This window comes from Salvelinus namaycush, chromosome 18 (assembly GCF_016432855.1).
Source record: "Salvelinus namaycush isolate Seneca chromosome 18, SaNama_1.0, whole genome shotgun sequence".
Classification (NCBI taxonomy): Eukaryota; Metazoa; Chordata; class Actinopteri; order Salmoniformes; family Salmonidae; genus Salvelinus; species Salvelinus namaycush.
The window spans coordinates 22,955,936-22,982,605 of record NC_052324.1 but is presented as its reverse complement, the minus strand read 5'-3'; the positions used below and the strand labels follow the sequence as shown (position 1 = coordinate 22,982,605).

General features: G+C 42.3%; 1 protein-coding gene across 1 annotated transcript; it reads right to left on the bottom strand.

Annotated features, from left to right (window-relative positions):
• Positions 1-4,478: 4,478 nt before the first annotated feature.
• LOC120063246 (LETM1 domain-containing protein LETM2, mitochondrial-like) lies at positions 4,479-26,465 on the bottom strand. The gene is made up of 10 exons (XM_039013492.1): positions 26,227-26,465; positions 21,791-21,859; positions 20,957-21,482; positions 17,097-17,240; positions 15,902-16,045; positions 15,361-15,684; positions 15,037-15,156; positions 14,356-14,451; positions 9,664-9,732; positions 4,479-9,189 (listed from the first exon to the last, which is right to left on the bottom strand). The coding sequence occupies exons 2-10, from the start codon at positions 21,835-21,837 to the stop codon at positions 9,136-9,138; spliced, it is 1,524 nt and encodes a 507-aa protein (XP_038869420.1). The 5' UTR covers positions 21,838-21,859; positions 26,227-26,465; the 3' UTR covers positions 4,479-9,135.
• Positions 26,466-26,670: the final 205 nt, after the last annotated feature.

Here is a 26,670-nt window from a genome sequence, read left to right as displayed (position 1 = left end):
AGGTGGAAGAAACAATGTTAGAATAGCATGAGATCAGAGGTAAAATAGTCATACTTGAGTAAAAGTAAAGATAACTTAATGGAAAATGACTCAAGTAAAAGTGAAAGTCACCCAGTAAAATACACATTTAGTAAAAAATTGAAAAGTATTTGGTTTTAAATATACTTAAGTATCAAAAGGAAATGTAATCGCTAAAATATACTTAAGTGTCAAAGTACAAGTATAAATCATTTCAAATTCCTTATATTAAGCAAAGCACCCGGACACATTTTCTACGAAAGCATGTGTTTAGTGAGTCCGCCAGATCAGAGGCAGTAGGGATGATCTCTTAATAAGTATGTGAATTAGACCACATTTTCCTGTCCTGCTAAGCATTGAATTGTAACGAGTACTTTTAGGTGTCAGGGAAAATGTATGGAGTAAAAAGTACATTACTTTCTTTAGGAATGTAAGTGAAGTAAAAGTAAAAGTTGTCAAAAATATAAATAGTAAAGTACTTTACACCACTACATGAGATTAGCTACAGACATGCACATTTTACTCTATTCCCCACGGCAAAATGTGTCGAATTGCAGGAAATTAGCTTTAAAAGAGCTACATTTTCTCTCAGCCTAAAGGGAAAATGTGTTGAATAGCAAAAGATTTAGGTAGGTAATTTGTATTTTATGGATCCACATTAGCTGTTGCCAAGGCAGCAGCTACTCTTCCTGGGGTCCAGCAACATTAAGGGAGTTAGACAATTTAAAAAACATTACAATACATTCACAATAGATTTCACAACACATTAAGTGTGTGTCCTCAGGCCACTACTCTACTGCCATATATCTACAACACAAAATCCATGTGTACGTGTGTATAGTGCCGCACGTATGTTATCGTGAGTGTATGCATGTGTCTGTGCCTGTGTTTGTGTCTCTTCACAGTCCCCGCTGTTCCATAAGGTGTGTTTTTTCAGGTTTTTTAAAATCTAATTTGACTGCTTGCATGAGTTACTTGATGTGGAATAGAGTTCCATATAGTCATTCGCTCTATATGTAGTACTGTGCTCCTCCCATAGTCTGTTCTGGGCTGTGAAGAGACCTCTGGTTGGATGTCTTGTGGGTTATGCATGGGTGTCCAAGCTGTGTGCCAGTAGCTGAAAAAGACAGCTCGGTGCATTCAACATGTCAATACCTCTCACAAATGCAAGTAGTGATGAAGTCAATCTCTCCTCCACTTTGAGCCAGGAGAGATTGACATGCATATTATTAATGTTAGCACTCTGTGTACATCCAAAGGCCAGCTGTGCTGCCCTGTTCTGAGCCAATTGGAATTTTCCCAAGTCCCTCTTGGTGGCACCTGACCACACGATTTAACAGTAGTCCAGGAGCGACAAAACTAGGGCCTGTAGGACCTGCCTTGTTGACAGTGCTGTTAAGAAGGTAGAGCAGCGCTTTATTATGGACAGACTTCTCCCCATCTTAGATACTGTGTTATCAATATGTTTTGACCATGACAATTTACAATCCAGGGTTAATCCAAGCAGTTTAGTCACCTCAACATGCTCAATTTCCACATTATTCATTACAATATTTAGTTGAGGTTTAGGGTTTAGTGAATGATTTGTCCCAAATACAATGCTTTTAGTTTTTGAAATATTTAAGACTAACTTATTCCTTGCCACCCATTCTGAAACTAACTGCAGTCATTTCAATCGCTGTTGTAGCTGACGTGTATAGTGTTAAGTCATCCACATACATACACACTGGCTTACTCAAAGTAAGGGGCTGCCCTGAGAATTCCTGATTCTACCTGGATTATGTTGGAGAGGCTTCCATTAAAGAGCACCCTCTGTGTTCTGACAGGTAAATCTTTATCCACAATATAGCAGGGGGTGTAAAGCCATAACACATATGTTTTCCAGCAGGATACTATGCTAATCACAAAACAATTTAGAAACCAGACACGGCTCTTGGGTCAGTTGGGTAGCCCAAGCATTAATTAAAATAGATCCTCTGAAGTGTCACACACCATAGCATGACAAGTATTCTGCATCCCAAATGGCAGCCTATTCCCTATGTAGTGCACTACTTTTGACCAGGAACATGTAATGCACTATATAGTGAACCTGGTGCTATGTGGGACAGTAGAGGTAGTAGACTCATGTAATTAAGCCTCAATGAAGTGACACAAACATAGGTACAGACATGCATACACACACGTACACATGGATTTAGTGTTGTAGATATGTGGTAGTGGAGTATGGGCCTGAGGGCACACACTTAGTGTGTTGTGAGTTCTGTAGTGAATGTACTGTAATGTTTTTAAAATTGTATAACTGCCTTAATTTTGCTGGACCCCAGGAAGAGTTAGTTGATGCTGCCTTGGAGATCCATAATAAATACAAAATACAAATGCCTCTCTCTGCTGGTCTCATTTATAAATGCAGAAAGCCCCTATTGCTCTAGAAATACAGGTAATGGTGCCCTCTGCTGCTTCTAGTCAGAAAGGCATTGTGCTATACCATCATCTGGTCCCAAGTCCAATAACTATTTAATGTTTGCAGATCTGCAAGGTGGAAACAATATGGTGGAAGCTCCACCACTACACAAATTTTACCTATCCAGACATGTCAAGTCTTCAAGCATAAAACGGTAAGACCTAGGGGAAGAGAGCAAATTGGAATGGTGCCCATTAAGTATCAAAACGATATCCCCTCATCTATTACTGATAAAGAACGGTACTAGGATAGAACTAGAACCAGATGTTACTTTGCTATCTTGGGCTATGTCTCAATTCTCCACCCTTTTCCTTGCACACTGCCTTCCATGGATTTAAAAGTATAGGATTGGTGTAAGAATTGTCTGGAGGGAGTTTACACCATTGTAAAATCAATGCGAGAAATTGTGCATGTGGGTCCTTAACATTTAGCCCTCACACAAACTCGGCAAAAAAAGAAACATTCCTTTTTCAGGACCCTGTCTTTCAAAGATAATTAGTAAAAATCACAGATTCACAGATCTTCATTGTAAAGGGTTTAAACACTGTTTCCCATGCTTGTTCACTGAACCATAAACAATTAATGAAAGTGCACCTGTGGAACGGTCGTTAAGACACTAACAGCTTACAGACGGTAGGCAATTAAGGTCACAGTTATGAAAACTTAGGACACTAAAGAGACCTTTCTACTGACTCTGCATCACACATCATGCTGCAAGGAGGCATGAGGGCTGCAGATGTGGCCAGGGCAATAAATTGCAATGTCCGTACTGTGAGATGCCTAAGACAGCGCTCCAGGGAGACAGAATGGACAGCTGATCGTCCTCGCAGTGGCAGACCACGTGTAACAACACCTGCACAGGATCGGTACATCCGAACATCACACTTGTGGGACAGGTACAGGATGGCAACAACAACTGCCCGAATTACACCAAGAACGCACAATCCCTCCATCAGTGCTCAGACTGTCCACAATAGGCTGAGAGAGGCTGGACTGAGGGCTTGTAGGCCTGTTGTAAGACAGGTCCTCACCAGACATCACCGGCAACAACGTCGCCTAAGGGCACAAACCCGTCTCTGGACCAGACAGGACTGGCAAAAAGTGCTCTTCACTGACGAGTCACGGTTTTGTCTCACCAGGGGTGATGGTCAGATTAGCGTTTATTGTCGAAAGAATGAGCGTTACACCGAGGCCTGTACTCTGGGGCGGGATCGCTTTGGAGGTGGAGGTACCGTCATGGTCTGGGGCGGTGTGTCACAGCATCATCGGACTGAGCTTGTTGTCATTGCAGGCAATCTCAACGCTGTGTGTTCCAGGGAAGACATCCTCCTCCCTCATGTGGTACCCTTCCTGCAGGCTCATCCTGACATGACCCTCCAGCATGATAATGCCACCAGCCATACTGCTCGTTCTGTTCGTGATTTCCTGCAAGACAGGAATGTCAGTGTTCTGTCATGGCCAGCGAAGAGCCCGGATCTCAATCCCATTGAGCACGTCTGGGACCTGTTGGATCGGAGGGTGAGGGCTAGGGCCATTCCCCCCAGAAATGTCTGGGAACTTGCAGGTGCCTTGGTGGAAGAGTGGGGTAACATCTCACAGCAAGAACTAGCAAATCTGGTGCAGTCCATGAGGAGATGCACTGCAATACTTAATGCAGCTGGTGGCCACACCAGATACTGACTGTTACTTTTGACCCCCTCTTTGTTCAGGGACACATTATTCCATTTCTGTTAGTCACATGTCTGGGGAACTTGTTCAGTTTATGTCTCAGTTGTTGAATCTTGTTATGTTCATACAAATATTTACACATGTTAAGTTTGCTGAAAATAAACGCAGTTGACAGTGAGAGGACGTTTCTTTTTTTGCTGAGTTTAGATGCTGAAGCTTTATGTATGTAAGCACCTCCTAGCCTGTCAGTAGCTGGGCCAGATATCCATAGTGCCAGACATCTGTAGTAGCAAAAGTTTGTTGCCAAAAATAAAGAAACAGAACTCAAGTGTAAAGGGTTTTTATAAATGTAATGCTGAACTTCATCAGAACTTCATCTCCCAAGCAGACATTTGACACCGTAGAACGATGTATTGTTTCAACGCTGGTTAAATAATGTAGCAATGTTGTACATGGTTGAGTGTCATCTGACCTCCATTACAGAGCTTATTGGACAGGAGGGTAAACATGAGAGGTAGAATGTCTGTTACACAAGGAAAGCCACCAAAGGAGGAGGTAGAGGTTGTCCATAACCACTGATACAGGGTCAGATACGTTTTCGTCACCCAAATGGTTATTGTTAGGGATAGGTGATTCTACATCTGTGGTTAGGGGTAACCTCTACTTCAGAGGTAGCCAACCCTCTTCCCAGACAGCTACTGGTTATGCAAGCTTTTGCTCTATTCCTGCTCTTACACACACACCTCATTCTACTCATCGGCTGATCAGAACCTTGATTAGCTAAATCAGGTATGGTAGAGCTGGGCTGGATCAAAAGCCTGCATACCCAGTAGCTCTTTAGGCAGGATGGCCATCCCTGATCTACATCCATCAGTCACAAACACTCTCCTGCAAGGTCATAGTCATAACGTCCAGAGTTTGCACAAGGCTAGCTAATACTAGTAACACAAATAAGTTCTGCCAAATGAAATAATAAACTATGAAAAAAGAAGCCTTGTTTGAAGAGAAATTAGGGAATTTCAAGGAAAATAAGTTGAAGAAGAGTATGTTCTCTATCTATGGAATCCATTATGACAAAAGGTGCAGACGTCAATCATTCAGAAGGCATAAACTCCACAGCCTCACGGTCTTGTCCTGTCTGTAATAGTCATATCAATACATGATACAGTGCAATACCTGTGGACACATTTGCAAAGGGCATTTCCACTCATCCTTATTCCCCCAGTGTAGGTCCAAGCAGTTGAAGGGCTGAATCCTAACCTCAGTTATGTGTCCATCACTTTAAACAAATCTCCCATTGATATCAATGGATGACTTATGTGGCTAGTTCTAGTAATACGTATCATATATTATATTAAGTTGATTCAAGCCCATGTCTTACTGTAGGACCATTGACCATATCTGCCATCAAATGATTGGATAAGTTACTGTTCCATTAAAGTTCTCCTGACCAAATCAACTCTCAATTTCACCACAAATGATCAACAGCAACACACTGAAATACCACAATGTCTGTCTTTCTCCGCAGGTCTGTGTGACATTAATGAGAAATACCTTTGGGAGTAAGTTCATGTTACCCAACTCCACACCAAACTAATCCTAATCCTACACACCGACCGCTCAGCAATATGGTGCTGCTCCACCTAGGTGTGATTTTCACTATATTGCTTGTACCAACAAGTGTCTAGGGGTTGGGGTTTGGAATTGGGCATGTGAGTGAGAGGGTTCATACAGGTGTTTACCTGTGTCCTAATTCTCTCCCAAATTCCTTTCCTAATCTAATTTCCTTCATGATCATGGATCCAAAAGGACCTAAAAAGGTAACAGCGTAAGCAATACAGTGGATTTCTTTCACCCATGTATGGACATGAAGGATAGGAGACAAGGTAAGTAATCAAGGCAGGGGAATTGGAACACAGTGTAAACATCTTCCATAAGAGCCAGTGGGGAAGGGGCAGAGGAGACACTCCACAGAGAGCATAGGTAACAAAGCACCTCGTTACAGACCTTCTGCCTGTAAATTCATTTTCTAAACAATCCTTAAACCAAGTAAAAAAATAAACTGTTGGGATGGAAAGAAGTGTCCCAGGTCCAATAGTACTCCCTTGAAGTAATAACAGATCTGAGAAGGTTGGATTGGTCAAAGCAGAAGGTTGGACATCTTGCTTTCGATTATCCACTCACATACAGATCGGAGATAGGGAAGACGCACTATGATGAAACAATGTAATTTGGTTGGTGAGTTGTGGGAGAGGTTCATAAAAAGGTAATCCCCTAACTTAAGGTTTTCCTCAATGCTAAGGCAACACCAAACGCACACTCTCACACACTGAAGCATAAAGCATATACAGTAGAGTACACATATGTTTATATGGTAAACCTTCCAAATACCTTCTTGTTCACATGGTTGTATTAACTCTAAATGTAAGCAGGATATGTACTAGGCATTTCAGCATGAAATAGGGGCCATCTTTCAAGCTCTTTGAGAATCTAAAATAAAATGTAACACTAGTGCAATCCTTTAACAGTTCGCAAATCCTGCATTTTCATGTGGTTTCACTCAAATTCATTATTTGAGATTTCTCTGTAGATATTTCATTAGTTTTGTTGGAACAGTGGGTATGGATCATATCCAATAGCAGTCAAGTATTATCTTTTTATTTTTTATGTGTAAATAAACGGTAGTACTGTCATAGCATTAACACAATATATACACTGTATATTTCAATAGAAAAGCTAATTGTCCACAGATTGGTGGTTGTGTTTATAATCAAGTTTTAAACTGTGTGGTTGAGCCTTGAATGCTGTTTGGCTGAAAGCCGTGGTATATCACACCGTATACCACGGGTATGATAAAATATTTATTTTTACTGCTCCAAATACATTGGTAACCAGTTAATAGCAATAAGGTTCCTTGGGGGTTTGTGATATATGGCCAATATACCACGGCAAAGGGCTGTGCGTTGCGTCATGCATAAGAAAAGCCCTTGGTATATTGGCCATATACACCACACCTCCTCGGGCCTTATTGCTTAATTAGGCGCTACTACAGCCTCTTCTGTGTTAATGAGTGAACTCTCTCGCACTCTTACAATCAAAAATAATCAGTGTTCATGTACTATTTACAGCTGCAATCAACTACACAATGCCACTTCATTCAGTCATAGGGTGACACTTCACAATAAATTGCATAGATACCACGTGTTACATTTTCTGGTGTAATTAAATGCAACTACACTGTAACTACCTGGACATAATTTGTAAAATGTCCTTACTTTAGACATTAGTGTTTTGTACCTTATCTGCAATTACCATTTACATCTGAACAATTACAGTCTGGTTTCCAGGGTAGTTAGAGAGTAACTTCATGGCATAAAGGCAAGTTAAAGTGAAGTGTTGCCCAGTCTTAAGATTGAAATATTCAACAAACAAAAAATAAAATATTAGGAGGGCAAAAGTTCATAGAACTCTTTAGTTTTGAGAGAGCTTGAGGGAGTGGCAAACCAACTGGACAGAACAGTTGTACCTTTTCTACCAGACAATGAACATTGTACAGGGTATTTACAAATATACAAGAGAAAGAGGTGGTGGTTTTTGTTAGTCTGATCTGGAGGTGATTCAGCCAACTCAAGAGACAAAACACACCTTTTCAAAGCAGCGGGTGGCCGTCCTATCACCTCTGACTAAAATGTCGGCCTTCATTTTCTGTTCACTTCACAACAACTCTACATGTTGAATCCCCACCGTTTGTCAACACCAAGGTGGTGACCCCTAAAGGCGTCAGCATGCTTCAGCTCGGCTGGCGCCTAACCCAACGAGTGTGCTTGCATACTCCCTTAAAATACACTTGTTTGAAAAACAAGAAAAAAGCATCAAACGCCGTAGCCAGTCTCAAAATGACTGTACACTGCCTCAAAAGTCAGAATTCATCTAAGATAACTCAAGAAACCTGTCATAAATTGACGTTTTTGCCCAAGAGATCTTAGTTGCGCAATTTTACATCTAACTAAGATGAAAAAGGCGCAGTATTTCTTTATGATAAAAATGTCATGAAGACCATTCGTCTCTAGTTGAATGACAACAAAGACTTTATCGGAGAATCCCTACTGTTGAACAATCACCGATGAAGGGGTGTAGACTTCGGCTCCGAACTTCAGCTTGATCAAAACGAACAAAAGCGTAACAAAATGTCAGCATAATATATGCACATACTCTACCGAACTGTTTAGTCTGGGAGGCATGTGGACACCTTTAACACACCGCGGCCACCCACTGCTTTCGTCTTTGAGGTGTATCTAGTCAAGAGGAATCAGCTTCAGCGCCTAATGAATGAGTCTAAATACAACCTGAAGTGAAACAGACTAAAGTTACACCAGACCAACCAACCAGCCGGTGTCTACTCTTCAAGGACATAAAAATAATAATAATATTTGTTACATCACTGGGTTACTGTGATCCCAAAACAAAACAATTATCCTAATCCAGGGTCTTTTCAGAGTTTTCGTTACATTACATTGTCCTGCTGAGTTTGAGTGTGAAACCCAATGGATGGAGTGCATGAACTTGAAACCAAATAGATGCAGGTGAGAAGACCCAGAGAATGAACAGACAGAGCAGAGGTGTGTGTCCCGTTTGAAACGCCTGCCAGCGACCTCAATCCAGGTGTAGCCAGAGAGGATAGGGCTCTGATCCATGGACAGAATTAAAGAGAGCAAAAGTGCTATCTTTGCCAAACGTCGTCTGGTCTGACGGCATTAACATCTCATGTGATGATCTTATGACCCCTCTCTCCATCAGACACCGATCCCATTGGCTATAAAGGGATCTTAGACTCAGGAGGAGGCGGCGTTAAGGAGGGTAGATGGGTGGTTGGGTTGACTGATCCCTTAGGTTGTCGATTAGCTTGTTGTCTAGCCCCCCCAACCCATGAGGACACGGGGTTGTGGTGTGGTCAAGCCCCTGCAGTCCTGCTCACTGTTAGCTCCTCCTCACACTCCGTTGGCGCTCATCTTGCTCTTCTGGGACGCCTCTGCTCCTTTAGCCTACAGGTCAGAGGACAATGGTTATTCTAGGAACAAACAATGAAAAAGAGACCAATGGCATTCATTGAATTATGGTGACATGGACTTTAACAAATGAAATAAACATACTTTTAAATAGCTTATTTACATACATCAGTGCATGGTGTTTATTGACTTGATATTTTAGGAACCTGTTGTTATGGGCATACTGTAATTTAACTACTAAATGGTTAATTGTCGTATAGTTAATTTGTTTGTTCCCGTAGAGCAAGTGTGTGTGTGTGTGTGTGTGAGAGAGAGACTAGGATGTCGTGAGAAAGATGAGACCGTATTGGGCTTAATGGGATTACAGCCACAAACTTGGAAACAAACACGCACTGGTTTATCCTCACGGTCATCACTATCTGGCCATGCTAGAAAAGCACTGCACTTTCTGCCATTCCATCTGGTAACTAATCCCTGTGGGTATATGACTGGGGGTCAAAGGTGACTGACCTGGATGACCTGGGCAGGGGTAGGAGGTTTGTCTGAGATGATGGCAGCCTTGTCTCTCAACTCCTCTGCCTGGAGGAACAGAAACACACCAGACATGAGGACACTGTATACTGCTTCATCCTGGAGAAGATTCCTGACCGGTCTGTCTTTGACCAGTGCTACCAAGCTCATGATTGGGGCTCATGATTTGTGGGAAAATTGTATGCCTTCTATCTTTGGCTTTTGTTATCTAATGAAAGCACTTTGTGTTTTGATGAAACGTGAGTGATGATCCAATCATGTGTTGCATTCCATTTCCCGTCCATAAAAAAAGTGCTCATGTTTTATACCCTTTACTGTGTAGCCTAGCCAAAATCAGACCATATTGAGAAGCAATCGTTTTATATAAACTTTAATGTAGCCTAGGCCTACTGGTTGTATGAATTTGGGATCTATTGTCCCACAACTGTCCAAGAGTCTGTTTGGGCTATTTCTTTCTCGACAAGCTGACCAATAGAATAGGTCAACTTTTCTACTATGGGGGAATCGTAGATTGACATAGGCTAGTGATTTTCCTGTTCATTACTCATCTTGTTGGCTGGGGAGAAGTAAATGTGGGCATTGGAATTCGGTAAGAAGGAACCGCACACCGTTCTGTTAAAATGAATTACCATAATCTAAATCTGAATTCAGTCATTCTGAGCACTGTGGGTGAACACTGTTAACTCGAAATGACACAACGACAAGGTTCCAGTTTAACAAAGTTTACTATATGAACACACTACAAGTAGCCATTACACTCAAGGCTAGGTCCATCAACGACCAGACTTCCTGCGCATGCGCCCCGTAATAACAGAAATATAGGGATACTTAAAACATGAACTTAACAATCTCCCCCTTTTCTTTAAAGACAAATAAAACATCAACAACATAATTAAATGTCCAAGTATTATTCAAGATCCCCATTACAAATGGGTTGTGTGACAGTTTTTATTTGTATTACTCAAGCTGCCACTTTCCATTACTGAGTAGGAGCACAAGACCGGATGCTCCTTTTTTAGTCAGACAGTCAGCAAGCTGTTCCTTTGTGGTCGACCACAGAATCCGCTGGATTCTCTGTGCTTGAATAAGTTCCTTGATGCTGCTAATCTCAAAGTCTTCTCTCTGTGACAGACTTGGTTGACTTCACAGCATCAACTAATGAGTAGTTGTCAGTGACACAAACTACAGGTAGGAAGTGCCGTTTTGTCCCACCAGTGTTAACCTAGCGAAGCATCACTGAAGACAACTAGTTTCAAAGAGTCATCTTTTCCAACATGCTGAAACTCCAACATGCTGAAACTTCACTTGTTGTGATTTCAGTTTACGAACAACTTTGTTTACCTCATGAATGGTTTGTACAGTGGCGTGTTTTGTGTTAGATGCCAAGTTGCAACCATCAAACCAGGTCTACTCTGTCTCGCAGCCCATAAAATTTGTCCTATCTTTGACCTCAATTGACCAGCTTCAATTCCACAGAGGGGAATTCCTTTGTACGGCTCTTGAAGAATCCATGTGGATGGGTTGAAGATTCTTGATATAGCTCTCCTGTTGCATCAGTATTTTTCCTTCAACTGTAATAAACTCTATGCCAACATAACAAAAATGATCATGCTCCTCACGGCCAACCTAGAAAACAGCTTTGAGGTGTGGAATCACAGTTGAAGCAAAGGTCTGGGAGCCACCCCAGATAAAGTCATCAACATGACAGGCAAGTACTCCAGTCACATTGCAGTCTTGATCAAGCCAATAGAAGACTGCAGGATCCACTTGTGACATTTTTCCACCTGTATTCAGCATTGTTGCCTTGACTTTGTTGTACCAGTAGAGTGATCCATCTGCCAGTCCATACACACACTTTTTTTAGTTTCCACAGTGTTCCTTCGCTTTTAGCTTCGGGCGGAGGTCGGATGTGAATGTCCCTTGACAGCTCTGTTCCCAAAAATCCAGATTTTATGTCTATGGAATTAATTTTCCATTTTTTCTGGCAGATCACTGACATCAGCAATCTGAGTGACTGAGGCGCATGTCGGTGAGTCTTCTGGGAGTTCTTTAGCAGCCAGCTCCTCAAAACCTCTAGCCACTAGACGTGCTTTGGGCACTATTCCAGTTAAGGATTCTTTAAGGGTACACACCCACCTTGTTGAGATGCACTTTTGGCCAATGTCTTTGACTTCCTCAAACACTCCATTTTTCCTCCAATTACTGAGCTCATCTAGCTTAGCTGAGTCAAATGACACGTCCTTTGTTTCAAGTACATCATCATTTTGAATGTCATTCTGTTTTTCTCGATTTTCCATTGGTTCAATTCTGATATTATCTACAAGTGACAGGTCAGCTGACCCTGTTGTACCAGAAAGTGTAGCTGGTTCAGAGTACTGCAAGTTGTACCAGTTCTTGTGTTTTGCTTTTCCTGCTCGTCCAATGACGGTTGCTGTATGTGGAATACCACTTTCTCTGTCCATGTATTTAACAGTTTGTCCAGTTTTCAGATTGGAACAACCATGTTCTCTTAACACATGTGGCTGTTGAATGTTTTCCTCATTTGAACGCTCAACAGTATTACCTGTGGCATGGTTGAAGGTCTCTGCTCCATTTCCTGTGTCAGTTTTAGTGTCCATATCATTGGATGCGACATCTGGTAGGTTTGTGTCTGTTACTGTGTCCTTTTTGTCATTTTCATTAGGAGACTGATTCTCAGCAACAGCCCCTCTATCTTGTTGATCATTTACTTTCCGCAATCTTGAGTGATGCACCCTGACAATCATGCCTCCGTGCCTCACAAATATCACCACACCATCTTGACCAATGACTACTCCCGGTCCTTTCCACTTTTGACAATCAACTCGTTTGTAGTACACTTTGTTTCCAGTTTCGTACTTCTCATCATCATTATTCCCTGAACTGCTGAGAAACTTCAGAAGTCTGTCAACTGTATCATGTCCAAACTGTTTGTAAAGCTTTAACAATACTTTGTGTTTTTCTTTAGTGCTCATGTTCTCTGTGTCAGTCAGAATCTCATTTTTGCATGGACTGTGTGATGTCTTTGTCTAAAATGTTTACACAATAGTGGCCTGGGGTAGTAAGTTCAATAGTCACTGTGGTTGTTTAAACATTTACATTTAAGTCATTTAGCAGACGCTCTTATCCAGAGCGACTTACAAATTGGTGCATTCACCTTATGATACATCACTGCCTTGTCATTTTTTATGTCTAGTACAGCCTCTGCCTTCTTGAGGGAAGCTTTGCTTAATAGTAAGGGGATATCTGTAGGGACCACCTCTGTTTCAATGTGACACTTAGTCTGACCAATTTTTGCTGGTATCTTAACTCTCTTGGTAGAATGGAGAATTATCCCATCTCCAAATTTGAAAGCTCTGTTGCTTGGTGTGTCAATCATATTTTGTACTTCTTTCATATTTAGTTCACTGACATAGCTATCAAGCCATTTTGCACCACACACTGTCCGTGTACATGCAGTATCAATCACAGCAGATCCTAAGGATTCAACTATAAAAATCTCAGTATCAGAAGCAGATTCATTTGAAAACAGTGTAATGTTACACTGATCTATCTCTGTGTTTACATTTTCCTCTGTTAGTTTAACTTGTTCATTTTTATGAGGACAGTCTTTAACCCAATGGTAAGTGCTTTGACAAATAGCACATTTCGATCTCCTTCCATATTTGTCCAGTGGATTTGTGCCGGAAAATGGCGCCCTCTTCTGGTTGTCTTGAGAACGTGACTTGTTGGCGCCTTTTTTGTGCTGCTCGGTGTAATATGCTGCGTCACTCACTTGCATTCCATCTGTTATTGGCGCGACAGACGTCTTTTCACCAAATATTATTTTTAGTGCCGACTTCATAGATGCAAAAGTCAGCACAGTACAAGCAGTCAAAGCCAACTGTTTCTCCCTACCATCTAGACAGGCAGTATCTATCAACTTGAAAGCTAACACTGCATCCGGGAGAACCATGTCGTACTTGGGCATTCTATTGTACCTCTGTTCGAAATCAATGATGTAGTCCGTCATTGCAACCGAAATATCTCTCGTAACACTGTCAAAGTTTGAATATGCCTCGTAGGCACGGTCTTTCTCTTCTTTAAGAAATACAGAATCCAGTGCTGTGATCAAAGTTCCCATACCGTCATCCTTGTTCAAATCCTCAACGGATATTTCCAGTGCTGTATCTCTCGCTCTTCCCTCGAGCGATAATACCACCGCAAGTGCTTGCTTTTTCGCGTCCAGATTAGTAACGCGTGTCCAGATTCCCAGTTCATTTTTCCAACTTTCGTACGACCTCTTCTCGTCGAAGCGAGGTGGCACATTGTAGTTAGAAACCATCCTCTGCTACCAATGTTAACTCGAAATGACACAACGACAAGGTTCCAGTTTAACAAAGTTTACTATATGAACACACTACAAGTAGCCATTACACTCAAGGCTAGGTCCATCAACGACCAGACTTCCTGCGCATGCGCACTCTTGACTGAGTGATAGCCCCGTAATAACAGAAATATAGGGATACTTAAAACATGAACTTAACAAACACCCTAATCAGGTTACACATCCAATGCATATGGGTCCGGTAAATTCAAATGCTGCCGGTCAAACGCCACATTTTCATAACAGAAACCTTGTTGTCGTGTGTGTGTGTCTGTCTGTGTACTGACCGGCCTGTCTTTGATGACCAGAGCTGGGTCTACCAGTAAGTCTGAGGAGGAAGCTGCGGTTCCCTCTGGGATCTCAGCTGGGGGAGGAGTGGCCTTCTGCAACACAACTCGATGTTACATTATCATCATACATACTTACACATTTCTCTCATGATCTCACACTGCTCTGAAAACAAAAACACACACACAAATGGAATGATAAAGCCAGTAGTGTAAGCAGCGGTAGTGCCTTCCACAAAGTGTCCTGAGACTGTTGTGGTGATAGAGACTCATAGGCTGCATTTACACAGTCTTTTGACCAATCAGATCAGTTTTGAGCTGATGTGAAAAGAGCTGTGGTGAAAAGAGCTGATGTGATAGTTCAAAAGACCAATTAGTGGAAAAAATATCACAATTGGGCTGGCTGTGAAAACTCAGCCTTAGAGAGTTGGCAGCAAGTACAGTACTTCACATGGCTGACCTGCATTTCTACATCACTACAGTCATGAGAATGTGGGCAGGTCTCCATGATCTGATGGTCAAGCCTTAGTTCTCGGGGAAACCTGTGCTTCTATGGGACTCACTGAAGGCAGAAATGTACCTTGATCCCAAACCTAGAATCAGATTACCTTTCAGCATTCTGAACTGAGCTGGTTGGGGGTGTCTTACCTCTAATTGGGTACAGGGGGTATGATGTCTTACCTCTAGTTTGGGTACAGGGGGTATGACGGGTATGATGGGTTTGACGTCAGTCAGGTACATGGCTCTGGAGAGCAGCAGCAGAGAGGGAGGAACGTTCTCCTTCAAGTGCAGGTCCAACCACTAGAACAGACAGAGAGAGAGAGGTTACGGGTCACTGAAGAAGCCAATTGTTTGTTGTCCAAAATGGCACCCTATTCCCTTAGAAATAGGGTGCCATTTGGGACGCATCTCTTATAATACAATTAATAGATTGATTCCTTTACTGGCTTGAAGTGATGCATCTTTAACAAGGTGATCTGCAGATAGATCGGTTGAGTGTCTGACCTGTTGCATCTGCTGATGTAACTGGTCAGTGGTCAGACCCAGTGACCTCATCCCTCTGCTACGACATGCTGCCTGTAGCTCTGACACACTCATAGCAGGCACACCCTCAGTGGCTATCAACTCGTCATCTGCTTTGATGTTTCTCAGCTGCATCATCAGCTGGAAGCGGAGCAGGTTATTGGTTCCTATGGGCTGCAGCTCTAGCAGCTTACACAGGGCCACAAGCTGGGGGCGCTCTAGATGCTCCAGCGTCAACTCGTCTTCAAACAGCTTGGAGAACTTGACAATGTCCTTAGTGGTGGGCTGCTCCCCTGTGTGACGAACCTGGAGATGACAGAGGGAGGACAGGGGTTAGTTAGAGCAGTCTTGGGACTCTAGTCATGCAGACAGGCTTAGGACGTATAATCACATCTTGAGCGTTATCAGGCCTTAAGACCTTTTGACAAGGGCTACCGAACACAACGGGATGAACATTTGAAACACTCATTAAATCATGAATCAGAGCTTTGGATGAGTGACCTTTGCCCCCTGGCTAAATTACCTTCTGTACGTAGGTGGAGAAGCGCTGCGTCTCGTCCTCGGTCAAAGCCTTGGTCTTGTTCCTCTTGGCCATCTCTGCTATGGTCTCCTGGAGGAACTTAGCCAGCTCCAGCTTAGCAGCAAGACCCTTTTTCTGCTTCTCCACCTAAAGAGAAAGAAAAGGGAGAAACAGAGAGGGAGAGAAGGATAGGAGAAAGAGATTATTATATTATTATAAAGAGTTATTTCTCAAATGGTCCTTATGCATAATCTAACATCAGCTAATAGCAATTGGTTTAGAATGTTCTAAAAAGGAGCCTCAATCGCATTTAATCAAGTTGAAAGGTAATGTTTAAAAGGGTATATTTAAGCAATAAGGCATGGGGGTGTGGTATATTGGCCATATACCACAAACCCCCGAGGTACCTTATTGCTATTATAAACTGGTTACCAATGTAATTAGAGCAGTAAAAATAAATGTTTTGTCATGGTATACGGTCTGATATACCACGGCTGTCATCCAATCAGCATTCAGGGCTCAAACCACCCTGTTCATAATTGAAAACATTCCCACTTCAAAATGCACCAGTTGGCTAATGGTGGTCTTTACCACTGCTTCCTGTTGGTATCCCAACAGCCATGATGTGAGAGGCCAGGCCAGGCACCACTGTTGTACAGGAGCAGGAGGACATATCTGAGAGTCATTCAGCCATGAGCAGACAGGGACCATTAGACCCGACAGGTCAGGCCTACTGGGGCTAATCCCACACAAAGACCTGGGGTATATCCCAATAATCTCTCTCTCTTCCTGAAGTGTGCACTCGTTCACTATTCCTGACAAATGTAAAAACATTGGATTGGTATAGGCATGGGCTGAAGAGTTTCTTAGAACAGTAATGCACTGTCAAATCTATGAAGGGAGGTGAACAAGTGCACACGTCGGGAGAAAGGAGAGATTATTGGGACACACCCCTGCTTATTCTACTGGCCTACAGGTCTGTGGAAGGATATTCCTACTGGGATGTATCTCAATAGTGTACTTTTGTCTCCTTTCATCTGCATTGATATGGAAGAACAGGAAAACAGCCATTTTCACCTAAAATATCATGACTTCAGATCAGTCCAGATGAAGAAGAGGAAACAAGGAAGCAAGTTTAGACCATTGATAAGCAGCATACAACAGGGTCATTAACATTGTAACAGCGTGAAAAACGTGCCTTCTTGGTCTCTGTCTCGAAGGTGGAGGGCAGCATCTCAGGGAAGAGCTTGAGGAAGACGGGAAGCAGGAACTCCATGAAGGGGACAATGATAAAGACCATGAAGGGTAGCAGGCGGAACAGGTCAGCACACGTCCTCATCAGCTGGAGAAACACAGATAACACTTAGCAAACCAAACAGTAACATGTCTGACAACGATAAGTAACAACATCAAAGGAGAGGAGAAAGAGAAGAGATAGGGAGTGAGAGACAGAAAGGAGAGAGAGAGAGAGAGAGAGAGTAGAGCGAGAGAGGAAAGCGAGAGAGCGAGAGAAGAGAGCGAGAGACACAGCGAGAGACAGAGAGAGGAGCGAGAGAGAGAGCGAGCCAGAGAGAGGAGCCAGAGCGAGAACAAGAGTAGAGAGAGAGAGCGACAGAGTGAGAGAGAGAGAGGACAGCGAGACAGATAGAGGAGCCAGCGCGAGAGAGAGAACAAGAGAGCGGCAGAGAGAGAGAGAGAGAGAGAGACAGAGAGAGAGAATAACAGGGGTTGGAAGCCAAACATTGCCATATGGTTTATTGGCATTATAGAAGATGCAGTGATGCAATGTGAGTTTTGCAGTGCACAACACCTATGTACAGAGTGGATCCCAAACATTTAGAAATGTGACTGACAAAAACATTTTTAAATATGACCAACAAAACTTTTTCGCAAAAATGTTCTTTGACCTTTTGACCTCCCAAGTCACCAAAACGAATGTCTGTGGTCACATATTAAGCCATTAGACAAGAAGTATTCCACCTTGACCCACCATGGGCAACAATATGTTAGGATTATGTCCCTCAGTCTCTGGCAAACTACCAGGACTATGAGTCTTTCTAAAATAGACCGGTGCCGAGAAAAGCTCTACCATGGCATTCACAGAGCATGGGTGACACGGCGGGCTGTTTATTTAACCTTTATTTAACTAGGCAAGTCAGTTAAGAACAAATTCTGTTGGTGTGCCTATCCTGTATCATTGAGGTAATAGGGTCAATACATCCTTCTAAATCAGCCTTACTGATGAACCTGGAGGCTGAAGTCAGAGGACTTTTTTCTCTGCATTGAAAAGTATTGGGCGGGCCACCTATGTCCGTAGGTAGAAAAATGTACCTAAATATATATTTTTTATAAGATCCTCTTTCAGGACAAACAATCTAAAATTCCAAAGATGCTGCATTCAGGAGTTTTTTTGCCATGTTATTGGGCCCCCATTGATTTTGTTATAATGTTTGAGTCACTCAGATAGCATAAGCCATGGCAAAATGTGTATAATTGCAGGAAATGTGCTTTAAAACTGCAAAATGTTATCTTCACCACATGGCCAAATGTGTAGAAATTCAGGAAATTAGCTTTTGTCACTATGGCCAACAGGAGGGCTTCTAAAATTGTCTGAGGCTTCAACTAGAATACCTCACAGCATGTGGTGGACTCCTTTGGTTGCGTTCAATAGGCACAACGAGAGAAAACTGAAAGCAAAATGTTCAAACTGAAAGCAAAAATGAGCAGCATTGTTACTGGTTTAACAAGTTTAACGGGTAACACCTTTCCCTGTTACGTGCCTGACCGCTGAACACCTCCCAGAGATTGAGGTGATCAGCTGATCATTGTTTCATGATTCTCCGGTTCCTGGTACTCCTAAAGTACTACATTGCTGTAAATCCTGCCCTCCAATTAACTGAAAGGCACATGTTACATAAGACAGATCTATGAGAATCACGAGACTACAGTATGCCAAAGCTTTCTTTGGTAACTGTAGGATGTACAGTAAGACCATGGGTGTGTTCGTAAACTCAATCTGGAGTGCCAGTGCGCTCAGAGTGCCCTTTGGGTGTTCGTAAATTCAGAGCGTTATCAGATTGTCCGTTTGTAAATTCAGAGCATTTCGCTCTCTGAGCGTTCAGAGCTCACACTGGACGCTCTGGCCGAGGAGTAGGGTTGATCCGTGCGTTCTGACCTCACAACAGCAATGAAGCACCCAAGTTAACTGGCTAACGTTGGTTAGCTTGCTAGCTACTTCCAGACACAAATGAGAGAACAGCTCACTCTGACCATTTTACTCACTCTGGCAGAGCTGGTTAGGCTGTTTCCATGTTATCTAGAGCGTTGGTGACTGTAACTGTGCTGCTGGCAATAATTTAATTACGCTTTTTTGACAACATTTGTTTACACCTGCCATATTCGAACGGGTGTTGAGCGTTCGTAAATTCCTCAAATATTCTAAACTCTTGCACACTCAGACGAGAGTGCTCTGAAATCGAAGGATAGCAAGAGCGAATTTACGAAAGGCACCCCATTTCAAAGCCATAGATTTAGTATTCTAATGGGAATTCTTATCATGTTATTATTGTCATGGAGCGTTGAGCGTCAACATGGTAGTTAGCAGAGAAAGTGCTGCTCGTCTAGACCGTGAACCCTTCAACCAACTGCAGTCACTGTTAGAAACAGGACACCCTCTGAATTGGATTCCCCAAGATGGAGCTGTGTCACCACGTTATGCATATCAAATCCCCATCTCAAATGGGACCCAATTCATTATATAGTGCACTACTTTTGAACAGAAGTCTATGAGGCCCTAGTCAAAACAAGTGCACTACATAGGGAATAGGGTGCCATTTGGGACGCATCCAAGGTTCTCTCACCCTGCCCTCAGGCATAAAATTATGATTCACCCTGTTATTTACTAGGGTTTGGCAGTATCCTGATTTTCATACCATCTCTGTACCATACCGGGGAATATGGTATTACCGGAAGTGCCCATAAGGGGCGCGTTTTACATTTTTTGTGTGGGGGGGGGGACAAGAGATCTTGATCCAGGAGGGGATTCAATGTCTCTGCTGGAACCAAGAAGCTTGATCTTGACATCTAGCCACTTAGCTAGCAAGTTAGTAAACCAAATGCATAGCTGGAGCCCTGAGCTGGGTATAACATATTTGACATATCTTAGATTTCTTATAGTTATAAGCAGTGGTGTAGCACTCACACCCAGACCCCCAAAAAACTAACAAAACAAACGTTTTTTTCTTCTTCGGTATTTAAAATCATATGTCCGGTACTTCTAAATACACTGTATATCGCCCAAGCCTTTTATTTACTCCTTCAGGAACATGTTAAACACAGGGAGAGTTCAGCCTACACTTCCTGCATGGTCACAACAATGACAGTCTGACCTACTATACACATGCTGGCTGCCGTGAGGGCAATATGCAGGAGACAGTTTAGAGTCAACCTAAAACATAGTCACATACAGGTCAAATACAGCTCAGCACTTTCAATCAATGTTTACATGCTGATCATCCTCATTAAGTCCAAGCTCTAGTCTCGTCCAGTGTTGGTCAGATCGGTGGAACCAATAGACGGATTGGTTGTTCAGCAACAAAACCGACGCGTACGCAACTATAAGGCAAAACAGGTGGGGTTGGCTTAGATTGCTTATAACATGTAAACTATATTTCGTCTCCAATGTTTATTGAAAACATAAATGAAGTTGCACAATGAGTACTCTCAAATACAACATTACAGATGTTGGTTAGCTAGCTAGCAAATTTGACATCAGTCAAAACACCTCAAAACAAGACATGGTATCAACAAGATTAACCATGCTGAAACAAGACACATGATTCACAACATGACAGTTTCTTGTCATTGTTGCTAGCTACCTGGTCACCCAGAACCATTACAACACATGGCCTTCTGCCCCTTTGAGGCAAACACAAAGTTTTTGTGATATTGTCAGCTAAGCTGTCCATTGGTGGGACGTTATGGGCCATGGTGGCTAACGACTGAGATGGAGCAGCTAGATGAAACATTGGTTTATTTGTATCACTCCCCTGGCCTTACCCGTCTCCTCTCCCTGCGTGAGAGCAGTTGTCCGTGCAGAAGTCTCCACACCATCCTCCCTGCGATCTTGGTATCGATTCCCAGCAGCCTGAAACCATTGTAGTAGTGCTTCAGCTCATCCACTACCCTCTGGCCAATAGACTTCCTCACTACCTGGACCGTAGGGGCAGCTGCAGCCGCTACAGTGACGGCAGCGGGGGGAGCAGGGGCTGGAGGTTGGGGTGCGGGGACAGAGGGGCCATTCTTGGGGGTCCCTGGGGGGTCATCCTGGGCTTGGGTGGCGGGGGCTTTGGTGTCCTGCTTGGTGCCCTGCAGCCAGACACAGGAGCTGTGCAGAGATCTGGCCAGCAGGGTGGTGTGGTGGGGTCTGGCGCCATGGAGTCGAACGCACTGAGGGTAGCCAGACCTGGAGTGCCTGAGGGAGGTTAGGGGTGACAGGCGGCTGGCGGGGTCCAGGTGGTGGTGGACGTAAGCAGTGTAGGGGAGGGGACAGCAGCTGTGCCTTTTAGACAGCAGGTAAGATCCCCTGGAGACAGAACACAGATACACCTGTATGTCAGTGACTGCCTGGTCATATGTGAAGTATCCTTACTTTCACTACAGCAGTCAGTCATACACACTGCTGTAAAGTAGACAAGACCAATGACCACCTGCTGTATTTACAGTTAGCTTGTTTACATATTCAACTCTTCCAAAAGACCTCCTGAGTGTTAATCAACTGATTTAGCACCCAGGGATCTTGTGGACACGGACAGTGGCCCCACTGTCTGTGTAGTAGAGGTTAGTGCAGGTCTAAATGGTTTCTAATGTAGAGCAGGTGACCTGGTCTCCTACCTTGATCTTGTTACTGCCAGAAGCACCTGTGGACTGAACACTGCCATTGCACAGGCAAATCGAGGTCTCCTGAAAGGGTGAACAACAAGATCAGTGAAATTAATAAATAATGTTACTTTACAATTTTCTAGGAATGATGGATGTATAATGTGAAACTATTTAATTTTGAACCCCATGTCTTTGTAATGTATTTAGTAGGGGTGTGACATTTAAACGTTAAAACAACATTGGGATCGTTAACGTTTAGAAAGAAATCACTAACCGAAAATGTTTAAATCACAGTGCAGTTATCACAAAACATTATTTATTTGACGTGCTATAGACTATGATAGGCTATAAAAAGGCCTTGGGAAAGTTGTATAATTTAAATAAAACCAGGGAGAAAGAGGCAAACTTCAGGCTACTTTGGTGAATATGCGAGATACAGATTACCAAGACATATGCACATGGTTCTTTCTGCCTGCCCCCTCCTCTCTCTCTCTCTCTCTCTCTCTCTCTCCCTTCCTTCCTTCCTCCCTCACGCTGGCTCGTCTGCTCTTTCTCTTCGTTAATGTGAATGTGTGTTCATTCTTCAGTCTGTTGTATGTGGAATATCCTAGCCTATTCACTGTTGTTAGGCCCTGCTTTACCGAAGTTGTGGACACATCCAAACCAAGAAATTGCAAGATACAGCATTCCATTGCGAGATACAGCTTTTGATTACCGATAGATAGGCCTAGTGAATGGTTCTGACTGTCTGGTGGAAAACCTGCCTATACTATGCCCCTCCCCTCTCGCTATGAAATATGCAAGTGTTTGGGTTCTCAGAAGTACTGCAACGAATCAGTCTCCTCCGTTCCAAAAAGACTGATTCTTAGGTGTTGATTCCTAGCTGAATCAAATATTGACACTCAGAATGGGAGTTGACACCAGGAGTCGACATGTAAGGAGTCGAGGACGCTCCACCACTACATCTCTTTCCAAATCTGACAGTGAGACTCGGGGATGGAGGGAAGGAGTAGCCATGACTGCAGTAGATGGAACTGCATTGCCCCTTAGCGGTTATATGCAGGACCCTTTTGCCTTGTGAATTCACATTAAATTTTATGATTTGTTTCTTATCGTCTAAACAGAAAAAAAATTCTGTTTAAACTTTAAGAAAATGTTTCCATTTGTCACATTTAGCATGATAAGTATATACGTGTTGATAGGCCGATGACTCAAAGACTGTGTAGGCTAGCTAGCAGATTGTAACGGGCTAATGTCATAAGGGTTGGGCGAAATTTGGGGAGTCCTCTTCTACGATATGCTAGTCGAAATACTGCGATATCCGATATAATCGTTTTGCGCCGATAATGACTAGATAATTCCAAACTGTGCAATTTTTGTGCTTATTTACGATACTCTAATCACATTCTCATTAAATAATCTTAGTGTCAGGACCCGGTGCGAGAAACAGTCACTAATAATCGTCAGAACCCAGAAGATGAGGCAGACACAGCAGTACTAGAGATGGTGGTTTAATTAAAGAACAAAATCTTCAGGCAAAGAAACTAAATCCACAATGTCCAAAAATAAAGCCAAGAGGCACAAAATGGAAATCCTCCAAAATACAAAAGAAACTCCACAAAGTGGTAAAAAACAGCAGGGAAAAACAAACCTCAAAAGACTACTCAAATAATACACAAGAACTAAACCAGAGAACCTCTGGAAAATCCAACAAGAGAAATATCTGTATAAAACAAGGCTAGGGCTGGGGCTGGGTGCTAACTTACAAACACTGAGCAAGGAACTGAGGAACACACAGGGTTTAAATACTAACAAGGGAATGACCTACAGGTGCAAACAATAATAGAGCAAGAAAAACAAAAAGGTACAAAAAAGGTGCAATGGGGACATCTAGTGACCAAAACCCGAACAGTCTTGGCCAAAACCTGACACTTAGGATGTCAAAACATTTTTACAAGGCTTAGTTAATTCATTTAGATGTCATTTTCAACATATTGATACAGCCTAAATGATAAAACTGCAGTTGATTTGTAAAGTTCAAATAGAGTATAGTCTTGAACATCACAATATATCCTCTTGCACTTCACAATATCTCGTCAATGTCAAATATCACGATATCCGAATGAATCATATATCGGCACAACCCTAAATGTCTTGGCGTAGCACAGACCATTTGACCAATACTTCAATTCCCGACTTGGAAGACAACTAATACCAATGTCTAGTTTCAGGGAGCTCGTTTGAATTTAGAAAATGCTCCATTATTAAATAAAATAAATGTTTTGCTCCATTATGTAATCCAACATTGTGTACGCCACTATCTTGTCTATTACAAATCTTCTCACATTGATCGAGACAGGTAAGTGTCATCATGACATGCATCAAGATGGTGGCGTACACATCCTTGAATTACTTCATTGCGGCGAAAAAAGGAGAAGAATTTGAATTCTAAATAATCTTTAGAGAAGAAAATAAGCGAAAGCTGTAGTCATTCTGTAGACTAATTGTCCATTTGTTCCACGTTTCACATCCCGAAATTGACATCAATTTCTTGGCTGGCTCCAAGTTTTATTTGAGTGCATGTAGGCCTAAGCGGAAGTCACTTTTCAGTTGAAGGCATTCAGTTGTACAACTGACTAGGTATCCCCCTTTCCCTATGCTGGTACCTGCTGTTAAGTGTGTCAATGGAAACTCCGTCCCTGTATGCTATCCCCTGGATCTTTAACTGCACGACAAGTACCACAGTATGAGTCATACCCATAAAACCTTGCGGTCAAACAAGGAAATGGTTCCAATTGTTTTTTCACCATGGATTTTTCCCATAGGTGATTTTAGAAACACTTCATATAAGGGCTGTGTTTTGTGTAGGCTTACCCTAGCATAACGTTTTGATATCCGTGTAAATCTCTCTAGGACAATGTGACGCTTATCAATATACTAATGTGTATTTACCCCCCCCCCAAAATGAAATGCTAATTAGCTGCTAATGTGGCTATCATAAAGAACTACAAATGTCATGATATCTTATATCTAATGTTAGCTAAATCTAGTAATTAATTAATTGGCAAAATGTCTTTAAATTGATAATTCTGTGAACTGTCTTGTGCAGTTCACCTGTTAGCAAAGGTGTCAGCTGGAAATTACATGCAGGAGCTTGCAGGGATTTGTAGTCTTGCATGATGTCTATTTTCGTGCTAATTTGCATTTTCGAATCTGAGAGTAAATAGAGCTGAATATATTAATAAAAGTCACCTGGTCCGAGAGAGATTTACAAGATTATAAAAACGTCACGACAGGGTAAGCCTACAAGAAACACAGCCCTTAATTTAAGTGTTTCTAAAATTCCCTGTGGAAAAACGATAGGAACCATTTCACTGTTTGACCGCTAGGTTTTATGGGTATTATGACACCTCCACTGTAGGGCTCGGAGGGAGAGTATTTATCTGCTCCTATGCAAGAAAAGCCGGCGAACTGACAACAAGTATGCCATGATAATGAAAATTGTATATTCTTAATTAGGGGAGGATGGAGAACAATAAATGTTTTTTTATTCGGATTTCAATCTGCAAAAAATATATATAATATGAAAATGATACAAGTGTGTATGGTTGTCCATCTGCTCCCCTGATTCAGAATGTCATTTTCATTGTCATAGCATGGTTTAATAGCTATTGACGAGAGATAACGCAACACATTTTACTTTGGTGCAGAACCGAACCATATACCTACCGGCTATCTAAAAAGTCGGGGAAACAATACTTTCCTGTGGATATTTTGTCTCAAATTTCGAGCAGCTGAAGGCCAAACCGCACAGATAAATCAACAAAAAAATCACTAGAAGCGGGAGTGCGAAGCAAGCAGAGCGAGGCGGGTGGAAAGGAGCAGTGACTGTATGCTAGCAGAATAATTCACATCTCCAATCATCTTTGCTGATAGCAATGTTGTGTTTCCATGAGTGGATTAATTGGTCTAATAATACTAGGCGATCATTTTATTAGCTATGAGTAGGTAAAGTTAGACATATGACTATGTCATATGAGAACGTAAACAGGACATGTCATAGGAACAATCATTAGGTACTGGTAACTTGACTAGCTAAAGGTACAGAGAGTTCTCCATGCTATCGACCACCTAACTAACGTACTCTCGAAAGATGCCTGAACGGGGCAATTTGCTCAACTATCAATCTGGCCACAACGCAACCACTGTCAAGCTCACGCCATAGCTAGCTAGTTAAAACAACAACATGTTAGTAGTGTGGCTAGCTATCTAACTAGTATGTGCAGATTGGATGAAGACCGTTAAACTAGCTAGCTAAATAGCTAACGTCTGCAGTCTTTTCACAGTTTGACAACGGAACATCTAAAATATCGGATGACCTTAGCAAACATGTTAATACAAGCTGAAATTGGAAGTCGATTGACGATGAGGTTTGTTTCTTAACTTACCTCGAATGTCAAATGTCCTGCTTTGGCTGCCGACTGGGCGTCGTAAGGCTGATCTAAAATAACAAAATAGTACAATCCATTCACAGTAGTCGGCTGATTGAAGATGTGCGACGATAATAAACACATTTACGATGGGTTTATTACTAGTATTCCTTCGAGAAAGGTCCTGTAGTAAGTACCCTTTTGGTCAACTTCGCCCATTTTTTGCTGCTGCTCTGAAAAGGTTACTGCAATTCACATAAGCATGATTGTTGTTGACGTACTAGATCAGGCGAGGATGGGCTTGTTTGACAGGGCTGAGAACCAATAGATTAAGTAATTTTTTCCCAGTGGGAACCAATCCACTTAAAGGGAAGACCCACTCATATCGGGGTTTGATTAACTGCATTTGATTGAAAAGAAGCTTCCCTTCAAACGTAAATTGCACCATTAATAAAGTAATAA